At 32.4% G+C, this 11,359-nt stretch overlaps 1 protein-coding gene across 11 annotated transcripts; it reads left to right on the top strand.

The window, feature by feature from the left end:
- The first annotated feature begins 12 nt into the window (after positions 1-12).
- LOC131954450 (isochorismatase domain-containing protein 1) lies at positions 13-7,407 on the top strand. 11 transcript variants are annotated; one of them, XM_059318124.1, is made up of 6 exons: positions 13-170; positions 3,694-3,821; positions 4,842-4,889; positions 5,668-5,829; positions 6,179-6,295; positions 6,600-7,407. In XM_059318124.1, exons 1-6 carry the CDS (start codon positions 47-49, stop codon positions 6,744-6,746), a joined length of 726 nt encoding a protein of 241 aa, XP_059174107.1. In that variant the 5' UTR covers positions 13-46; the 3' UTR covers positions 6,747-7,407. The 11 variants fall into 11 exon arrangements, with proteins under 11 accessions (XP_059174107.1, XP_059174106.1, XP_059174111.1 ...); XM_059318123.1 differs by having other exon boundaries at positions 16-170; positions 3,691-3,821; XM_059318128.1 differs by lacking the exon at positions 13-170 and adding an exon at positions 1,118-1,174.
- Positions 7,408-11,359: the final 3,952 nt, after the last annotated feature.

The following is an 11,359-nucleotide window of genomic DNA, read 5'->3' as shown; positions in this document are numbered from 1 at the left end:
TTGATGTAAACTTATTTTTCAGTTTACTCTGTGATATCCATAGTGAATGTTGTTCAAAATAAAATTATTTATTTTTTACATATTTTATATAAACGGAATGCGAGTTAAAATTAGATATTTTATATTGTATGAATACATGTGCAGATCAATGACCGACTTATTTGCTCTAGGTGCATACTTATTTTATATCCAAAATAGTTTTTCTTTTTTTTTTTCAAAAATTATTTCATTTATAAAAAATTGAATTTTTTAAAACCAAACTTCAGTCAAAATAAAATGTGAATGGATAGCACTTAGATCTAGTACACAACAATATCACTCAAAAAGAGACATTGAGTTCAAGGCAGTTTATTTACAATGTTTTTTTTTGGGAGGGGGAGGGCAATTTGTTAGTGTTTTTTACTGTACCCATTGTCATTAGACATTAGGGGGTCATCCATAAATGACGTCACGCTTTTTTTGGACGATTTTTACCTCCCCCCCTTTCCATCACACGTCGTCACAAAAAGCTAGACCCCCCCCCCCCTAAAATGTCGTCACACCTCAGCCTACAACCCCCCTCAAAATTGCAGTTGAATTTTTTTTTTTTTAAACAGCTATATTTTTCCAAAATCTTGTCTGAAATCTGTCAAAATAGAGTATTTTAATCAATTGTTATTACAATTTATTAAAACAGTTTTCTAAAACGCAAAATAACGTCTAAAATTCGTTTTCTAACATTGCTTTTTTTATAATGTTAAAGTGTGACGTCGCACCATCTGAACCCCCCTCCCCCTCATCACACACCGTCACAAAATTACGGACCACCTCTCCCCCCTACGAGTGTGACGTCATTTATGGACGACCCCTTAGTGTCAATATCCAAAGAGATGATGTCAATAGAAAAAAATCGGAAATGATACTAGATCTAGGTAACTTTATCGGTAAAAAAATAAGAAAATATAACAAGCTTTCCTTAGATAGACTATAAGATAAGGACTGTAATATCGGCAAAATAGTAAGAATTTTATGAAGGGTCGTCCATAAATGACGCCACAGTACTAGGGGGTTGGGGACGATGTGTGATGAGGGTGGTCATATAGTATGACGTTACACATTTCCATTTTTAAAAAGTAATGTTAGACACTGAATTTTGGCAACTACTTTGCGTTTTAGAAAAATGTTTAAGTAAATTGTAATAGAAATTGATTAATACTAGTCCATTAATACTAACCCATCTCATTCAATATTTTAGAAAGAAATCAATGTTTTAAGAAAGTAAACAATTTTGAGAGGGGTTGTACGTTTAGGTGTTGGGTGGGAACGGTCTGTTTTTTTCTGACGATGTCTGGCAGAGTAGAACGGGGAGATAAAAATAAAAATCCTTAAAAGGGTGACGTTATTTATAGATGGCCTCTTAACTGTAGTGTAGTATTTAGTTTTAACTTAAGTAAGAAGTTGTTTTTGTTTGTTTGTTTTTTTGTAATTATTTTATTATTTTTTGTGCACATATATCATATGTCATATGATCTTGAATTTTTTTTATACTGTTAGTGTTTTTAAAAGTCTCCTGTTAAAATATTATGCAGGCTTTATTCATTTTCTATTTAAAGATAAGTCAATGCCCCAAGCATAACTAGATCTATAAACTACTACTACTAGATCTGTAAGATCTAGATCTCTGATCTAGTACTAGTAATGTATTAGATTAGTAAACTAGATCTAGAGTACTTTTTTAATTAACTATTTTTAACTATTTTCAAGTAGGCTATCTATATATATCTATATATATAATTCTCCTCTTCGAGCCGTTAGAAAACAAGATGCAAACGCTCTCCCTACCTCCCCACCCCTACATGGTTTTAGTGAGCTGTGTTCACTCTAAATGTTTACAAGCAGAGCCAACGATTTTAAACGTAGGGGGGGAGGGGGGGTTATGGTCCTTAACGAGCTACTTATAGTGTTTTAAAGAAATATTTTCAGTGTCAGCGTTGGTACTGTCGAATTCACAAATTATGAATTATTGAAAATTAGAAACAACTAAATAGCGGCGTATGTTATGCCGCGGGCCGGCTCGTATATATATAATTCTCTTCTTGGAGACGTTAGAAAACAAGCTGTAAGCGCGCCTTGCAGTCTCCTCGCTTCCTCTCTAGGAAGTCTGGTGAGCTGTGGTTCACGCTAAATGTTTAGTGACGGCTATTAGGGGCAGATAATTTAGTTTGAAACGATTTTAAACTTAGGGGAGGTAACTGAGAGGAGGCTGCTTTCACCGGGGGGGGGGGGTGTAGGTTACTAGGTTAGGGGTTGGGGGTTGGGGAAAGGAGGGTGGGGGTAGTATTGTCCTTAACGACCTACTGATAGTGTTTTAAAGCAAATATTTTCAGTGGCAGCATTGGTACTGTCGAATTCACAAATTATGAATTACTGAAAAGTAGAAAATAAAACAACTAAATAGCGGTGTATGATAAATTGATATTCCGCGGGTCGGCTCGTGAAGTATAAAGTTACAAATATTGAGCTGACCGGATAACAAAAGTTGAGTAGGTCAAAAGTTAAAGTTCATAGGTTGCTGTCATTTTGTTTTCTAAGTTTGTCACTGTCAGTATACAGTAAACAGTCTCGACTCAAGGGTAGATCTATAGTTCTAGAAGTAGAATTCTAGTATAGATTTAGTTAATACTAATTTAATAATACTAATTGGGTAATCTACGTAAAATCTACGATAATCTATTGTTTTAGGTACGTAAAATCGTCCGCGACTAGTAGTCTAGTAAGTACTAAGTAGAGAATCCCAGAATTGAAATTGTCAATGTGAAAAACAGGTGACTCCTTTTAATTTTAAATTAATAAATTTTAATAATTATTTCACATTTTGAGGAGGATTTAGAAACATTTCTAGATCTAGAATCTATGTTTTGAAAAATACAAAAATGTTTCCTTGTTTCATTTATGTACCTGTTTGTAAACAAGTGAATTAAAACTTTTTAGTAATAAATGAAGACTAGCGATGTTTCCAACAGATGCAACCATGTTCATTTAATAGTACACATTTACTATACTCTATAGCCTATAGATCTAGCAGCCAACTTGTTTAAGTTTTTTTTTTTGTATACTTATAGCACGAGATTCAGAGGAAGCCACTCTATTTTACAAATGGCTGCTGTTTATATATTATATAGCAAATCTTGCTCGCAAACACTACTAGCTAACTTAGTACATTACTAGCTGCGGGCGATTTTACTTAGGGGTCATCCATAAATGACGTCACACTCGTAGGGGGAGGGGGGGTCCGTAATTTTGTGATGGTGTGTGATGAGGGGGAGGGGGGATCAGATGTTGCGACGTCACATTTTTGCATTATAAAAAAGCAATGTTAGAAAACGAATTTTAGACGTTATTTCGCGTTTTAGATAACTGTTTTAATAAATTGTAATAGTTTAGACAAGATTTTGGAAAAATATCGATGTTTTAAAAAAATTCAACTGCAATTTTGAGGGGGGGGTTGTAGGTTGAGATGTGACGTCATTTTAAGGGGGGGGGGGGGTCTGGCTTTTTGTGACAACGTGTGACGGAGGGGAGGTAAAAATCGTTCAAAAAAGCGTCGTCATTTATGGATGACCCCTTACTTAAAACGATAGATTACCACTTATTGTATTCTATAGTCCTACTCTATTAAATTTATTTAACTAATTATTAATTTTTAAAAAGTAGCTATGGCACACCGCAGATTAGGAAATATCAAACTAAATGAAACAGTTGTATTCGTTTGTGACATTCAAGAAAGATTTAGAGGCGCTGTCGAATATTTCTCTGAGATTGCAGAAGTTTCTAATCGCTTGGTGAGTAAACAAAAAAAGATTTCTTGATCTAATTAAATCTAGAATCTAGATCTAGATTCTAAGACCTAGATCTAAGTGGTGATTTGTAATGAAAAGTTGAAAAGTGTGTGTCACTGTGTAAGATAGTGTGAGTGTTCAGTGTAAGTAAAGAAAAGAAATGCTGGTATACTCAGTAGCGAGGTCGGGTGTCACCTGGTGCGGCACTTAATGGTGTCACCCCCCCCCCCCAGAGGCGTAGCGACCCTTCCCGGGGTCAAACTTTCAATTTTTTTATTTGCACCCCCCCCCCCTCAAACGTTTGATTTGCACCCCCCCCCCCCCTCAAATTTTTCTCTATATATTTTGCTATTTTTTGCCTTGGTGTCACCCCTCTAAATGGTGTCACCCGGTGCAATCCGCACCCCCCCCCTTGCTACGCCTCTGGCTATACTATACCTATACTATACATTCACTATTACCTAGACTAAGGTTAGTTTTTATCAGTAGATCTACTAACGTGATATCTAGATCTAGTTGTACTTGTCTATTTTTACTATTTTTATTTAGTAGGCATATAGTAGTTGTAGTGTAGGCTACAAAATTTACTTTTTACAATTATGCAAGCCATTAAGACAAAGTAGCAGTTAGTAGTATGGGAGTCATCCAAAAATGCTTTTTAGCTCCCCTTAAAATAAATCTTGCACTCTCATTCCTCCTTTCAGAATCCACTCACAGAAGTGTGATATCATTTATATTTTATTGATGACCCTATGGCATAAGTCTAACCACTATCTAATGGGCAAATATCAAAAGTATTTTGATATAGTTTAACTATAGCCTATACTATAGATATATATAACATATATTTTATATTTAAGACAGCACCTAGCATTTTTAGACCTATTTCCTCAATCATTCAAGGTTCTATTTTACTAGTTGTAGAATATTTACATATCTAGGCATCTAATCTAGTAGATTTTATTAATAATTAAGTAAAATTTACAATTCCTTAAAGTGACATCTTCATATTTTTTTCACCAGACAGAGGCATCCAGGATTTTGAATATTCCTCTAATAGTAACTGAACAGGTATGGTCTGTGTGGATGATTGTGCAATGTGCAGCTTGATGCCTATATATTATTTCACTGTCTTTATTTGTTTATTTAGTAGACTGAGTATATAAGTTATGATGTCCAAAATAAAAAAAAACTTAGTTAAAACTCTGAAATCAAACCAGAGTGGTGCGCCTTAGGTGATAAGATTACTAGATCTAACTCTGGTTCCTTTTATAGTTAGCTCCTGTAGCACTGCTGATTCCAAGCTGTACAGTTAACGACCTGTCCCTTGGCCCCCTCACCTTAATCTGCCACTGATAGTGATCTAACTCAGATAATCAATTCTACCTCTTAGTCAGGCACATGCTACCAAAATATTCTTAATTAACAGATCAAGATAATGCAGAAACAATGTTATAAACCAGGGGTCTCCAAACTTTTCAGTCAGAGGGCAGCTATAAAATTTCAGTTCGGGGGCCAGTTTCTTCCAGGCATGTCTTTGATTTTTCTGGGCAAAATCCCTCAGCCACCAACAACAAACGTTTTTTTCCGTGGACAAAATGATCTCTGCGGGCCAGATGAGAGGACCTCGCGGGCCGGATGCGGCCCGCGGGCCGTAGTTTGGAGACCCCTGTTATAAACAAAGGAATAATCAAACATTTAAGCATAATTGAAATTAGATTGTTTTATATTCATTTTGTAAATTGTTTTTAACTTATAAAAACTTTTGAAAATGTAATTGTTGATTTATATATATATATACATATTATACTTTTCAAAAACAAATGTTATTGTAGCCTTTTTCTCCCAGTACCCAAAGGGTCTTGGTAGCACCGTGTCAGAAGTGAACATCACAAATGCTGTTGGTGTGTTCCCTAAGACAAAGTTCAGCATGGTTCTACCAGAGGTGGAAGAAAAACTAAAGACACTTTGTGGTGGCAACGTGCGCCACATTATTCTTTGTGGTGTTGAGGTAGTTTATTTTAAAATTATACTTTTTATAAAATTTTGATATGCTTTAACATCAATACATAAAATTAAATAAAGCATTAAATTGAAAAAATATTAAAGTGGTATAATAACATTGAATCATCTAATAAATACCTTACTTGAAGTTACATTTAAGTATCATGCATCATGAAGATTGCTGAAAAAATGTTGTTTGTGTAAGGTATATACTATAAATGAAAATGTTCTGTAATGTAGTTTGTTAAATTCGTATAAAATTGAATGTGTGATTTATGTCTGAAAAAATAAACTAAACTATGTTCAGAATAGGAATCATTCATTAAAGGTGGAAACTCTTCGTATTCTTTTCATAGGCCCATGTCTGCATCCAGCAGACTGTGATAGACTTGTTGAGTCAAGACTTTGAGGTTCATGTTGTTGCTGATGCTGTATCGTCCAGAAACCAGGTCGACAGAATATTTGCTTTTGAGGTTAAAATTTTTTTTAACTATTTTAACTAAATTAGATTTTTTTTCTTTAAATGACCAGATTCCCAAACTCCTGAAATATGTACTGAATTTAATTCACTAACTGTTAAACAATTGAATTTAAAAGTAATAAAATTGGCTTTAATATATTGCTATAACTGCTGTTCTTTTGTAATGGCTAACAATCCTGCACTAAGATCTAATAATGTTACAGAAATTCAGTTTTCTGGGATGTATATTAATAATATTATCTACTAGATTTTTAAAAAATTGTTAAATTATTAACCTTCCAATGAAATAATTCCAGAGGTTTCGGCAAATGGGAGCATATGTGACAACAAGTGAAGCAATTCTCTTACAACTTGTTGGGGATAAAGATCATCCACAGTTTAAAGAGATTCAAGGGTTGATCAAGGTTTTACCTCCTGGCTCAGGGCTGATCAACAAATTGTGAATGTTTTTATGCTAAACTAGAAAATAAATGTTATATTGTATGTGGTAACTTCTTTTTAAAATGGTTCATTTAATACAGCAATTATTTCCGGAGCCTATGTTTTTGAGCAAGCATACGATTTAATATATTATCATTCCTCATGCATTGCATTTTTTTATACTTTCTTCTCCCCATAGAAAATGTTTCAATGTTAACATTAAGTGCTTCATTCAAAGACACACAAGTATTGTACTTCAAAATTTTTAAAATATGTTTTGTGTAATATTAAGTTGCAGTTATATGATTTCCATATTTAATAAATATTTCTGAAGTTTTTAAAAATTTTCAATAATTTTTTTTGATACATAATGATTGTATTTAGATTTTTGTTTTTGAAATCAAACAATTGAAATTGCATTGCTTTTTTTTTGCAGTTAATAACGTTAGACATGTTTCAAATTATTAGACCACTCTTTTGATTACTAATATAAGTCTTGGCCCCCTCATCTAAACAACATGGGTCGGCAGATGTCTTTTTAAATGTGAAGCTACCATCTTCTATAGCCAATTGCACCAAGTCTACAAGTGTGGACGGTTTTGACCAACAATAATCACCAGAACTTGAAAGTGAAGAAAATTCTGTGTACTATAACTGGTTTTTCTTTCAAAATACTATGGATATCAAGATATTAACTGTTTTTTTAGTATATCTTTCACATTTTTTTTATTTTCTGAATTTAGATATGCTATTGTATTTTTTCTAATATTATTTTTTTAATAGGAACCCCCTCTTATTTTTATAGAGTCGCACACCTTCCTTCTAAATATTATGGATATCAAGATAATGTTTTTTTTAGTATAGCTTTCACATTTTTTAATTTTCTGAATTTAAATATGCTAGTGTAGTTTTTCTAATATTAATTTTTTAAATAGGAACCCCCTCTTATTTTTCCGGAGTTGCACCCCTTCTATTAAGTTTTTATCAAGATGTAGCCCATGATTTCTACATGCAGTAGAACATTAGCCAAATGTGAACCCAACATAAAACATGAATTTAAAAAATTGGATGGTTGAGCAATAGAGTCTCAATTTGGGGTCAAAGTGAGGACATCCTGAGTCGACATGGCTTTGATGGAGACTTGAGTTGATTGTGAAGACAACTGGACATAGTATTGACCTTACTATTAATATGCCAATGGCCAGGATTTTCCAGGACAAAATCTTAAGTCCATATTACAAATCTACCAGTTTTTTAAAAATTGCTTGTTGTATTAATAGTTAAATTGTATACAAATAGTGGATAGGTTTTCTAAACATATAAGTTATAGCACTGAAAAGAAATAATGTGGATAGAGTTTAAGGATAGGAACATGTAAGTATATTTTACACACTAGATGAGTAAATCACAATGAAAAACAAAAACATGCTAGACTGGATTAATTTTTACAGTAATTGAAAACTTGATAAATTAAAAAAAAAAACAGTTTAGTTTTTTAATAGCTATTTATTGACTATAATCAGCAAGTAGGCGACAAAAAGTTACACATTAATTATTATTGATATTTAGTTTAACACCTAATGAGCTCACTGACAGAAGCATCCAAGACAAATTTTAATACAAGTGCTTGAATCGTCTTAAGAAAAAATATTTTAGATCGTAAAAATTATAAAACAATAAATAAATTAGACTTGGTAGGTTTTTTTGTAACCTCTTAAAATGTCTACCCTATAACAGGCAGTGAAATTTCAAGAGGTTAAATGCAAAAGTGGAAGGGCCACATGGGTCGCAAACTGATCAAAACATTACGAAAGCTCAGTTTTCTCCCCAAGCTCCACACTTTTGTCATTAAACCAAGTCAGATCTTCTCGTAGTTCATGTGGAACAGAATTATTTTCCTGCTTGTGAGCAGAGTTCATTGACACACAATTTGATGTTTATTTTTTATTTTTGGATATAGCATTTCTAGGGGACATAACCTAAATATATGTGGTGGTTATTCGCCTTGGTAGGTTATTTTATAATATCCAATTTATAACTTGAATATTGTTGAATAAAATATCTTAATTTATTAAAAAACACTTTTGATATATTCTGGCACTGTAGAACTGAAAACCCCAACACAAAAAATAACATCCAATAAATTCTGGACTTGTTATGTAACACTAAATGTAAAATTCTATATATGAGGTAACAGCAAACAGCACTGGGGGAGGGGGTGGTAAGGCGGAACTAATGCCACAAAGATGAAAGTGAAGAACAAGAAAAGAAATGTGAAAAGTTCAGTAGCTGGAGTAGGACAAATGAGTTCCAAGTTATAGCAAGGTGAAATCAGTGCTTAATTTTCATTGCACATAAATGGCACACAGGGTCAAACAAGTATCAATTTGCACATTAAAATTTGAATCATTTAGAAAAATATTTTTTTGAATATCAAAAATGTTTAGACAGTTAAACTTGAAATCAATTTTTAAAAAGTGAGCTCTTTATTTCTTAATTGAACAATGAAATTTTTAAAAGCCTTTAATTCAACAGTCATATGAGGGCTATTTTATTAAACCAATAATTTTCTAATTAGTTGGGTTAATGCAGAAACCTAGATAAACTTTTAATTATGCACTAATTCCAACAATGTCGAAGAGCTTATTTTTAAGCAGCTATTTTATAATTCTTTAAATGTATTCTGAAGACGCTGTGTGTTAGTGCTAAGAAATCCCCAGCAATTTTTTTTTTCAATTTTGATGCAAAATAATTCTTAAAATAATTGAATAGAAATGATGTCCTTAAGCAACCAAATACACAAACTGTACAAAACACAGCATAAAACAAAAGATGACAGATAATAATGCTTTAGAAACATTCCAAATATTTTCATAGAACATTCAACATTAGTTAGTTTGTTTCACATAAATAAATTAAAAATTAGCACTAAACATAGGTAAACACTTGTACATTGCATTCAACAAGTTCAACAGATTCAGATAATTATTTTTTAAATAAGAGTTCTTATAGTTGCATGTGCTTAGTTTTGAGACATTTCAAAAAAAAAAAAAAAAAAACATCATCACAAGGTGGATTAGATGCTTTTTCTATGTTTTTTTACAACAACGTTATTCACTCCAAATATTTCCAATTCTATACATTTTTAAAGGTGAAATTCCTGTGGTACATGTTACCACATTCCACAATGAGAACATTAAATAAAAAAACAAAAAACAAGTATAAAAAGAGAACTATTGTATGTGGTTTGGCTTGTCAAAATATCTTCAAATAACTACAATTTCATCCATTCTGTATTTTCTTATTCACTAAAACCAGGAACAAGTTTGGCAAACAGTAAGTACTATAATCATTGAGTTCTTTATTTTTATGCAAAGACATTGAGGGAATGTTTAAATTCATTTTTTTTTTATTTGGACATAAACTTCATGTGAGAATTTATAGAACTTTATAATTTGACAGAAGGACTAAATTTTATTAAAATATTGCCAATTATTTAATAAAATTGGCTTTAATAAGTTTCCATACACACAAAAAAGAAACTACTTCCACAAATAAAACTTGAAGAAGATTTTTAAAACAGGAAGAGTAAAAAAGCATCAACGCTGGTGCTTGAAACAAAGTAAGCGAAAAATTGATATCCGCAAAATGCAAACAAATGCCATACACGTAATGAAATCATACAGGATATACAGGAGGCATGAAAAATATCACACTATGCTACAACTTGCCACTATTCAATAAAAAATAAAAAAATTGCACAAACATGAGCCGAGTAGTAGTTCATGTCTTATTTATTTGCATAACAAGTGACAAGCTTCTGACCAAAAAAAACGGCAATGTTAGTGGAGGTATCGGACTCGTCCAGTTTATTAGCTACACAATTTGATAGTATTTCAACCATTTTAGTTTCATGAGCGTCAAGTACTGCTTAGTACTTTTACAAGCAGAGTATGTGATCTACAATTTGTGGCAGAAACCACTGCAACCATTCAATGACCTTCAACTTGAGAGATTGTTCTCACTGACCACCAGTCTAAGGGCTGAAAGTTTACACTGGGCTAGAAGAATTTAATTTACTTCGACACAATTTTTAAAGGAAAAAAGTTATTGCTCCCCATACATCTATCAGGACTCCTAAAATATTATTTCTCACTTTACCTTTATATTCTAAAGACAAATTTAGACCATTAGATAATTTTTTAAAAGCATTTTTGTATTTAATGACAGACAACATACAATATTTTATAAGCAATTATTTATTTTATTCACTTATAATAAATATTTAGATATATGTGTACTGGCACAGTTTTTATTAGCTAATTACATTTACGTTGCTATATACAATAAGTTATTTACAAATACTTTTCTAAAATAGGTGGATAAAAAAATAAGGAAAACTAGACTGAGTTTGTGGGTGTAGTTCATAACCGGTACTACATTCAAAGCTTTGTGACCTAGTCAAGCAGTGGCGTTAACCGCAGTGCAGAAGTGAAGCTCTTGTCAAGTTAGAGTTTACTGATATTGTAACATTGATAGAGGTATGGAGCACGAGTAGGTGTTTATCACTGACTATTATTTCCCAATACTCTGGGGTAAATTTGACAAGGTGCTAAAAATAAATGTACCAAACTGA

Source organism: Physella acuta, unplaced genomic scaffold, assembly GCF_028476545.2.
Source record: "Physella acuta isolate Inbredline_101_S28 unplaced genomic scaffold, ASM2847654v3 ptg001000l, whole genome shotgun sequence".
In the NCBI taxonomy this organism is placed as follows: Eukaryota; Metazoa; Mollusca; class Gastropoda; family Physidae; genus Physella; species Physella acuta.
The sequence above is the reverse complement of the archived record's forward strand: the minus strand, read 5'-3'. Positions and strand labels throughout refer to the sequence as shown.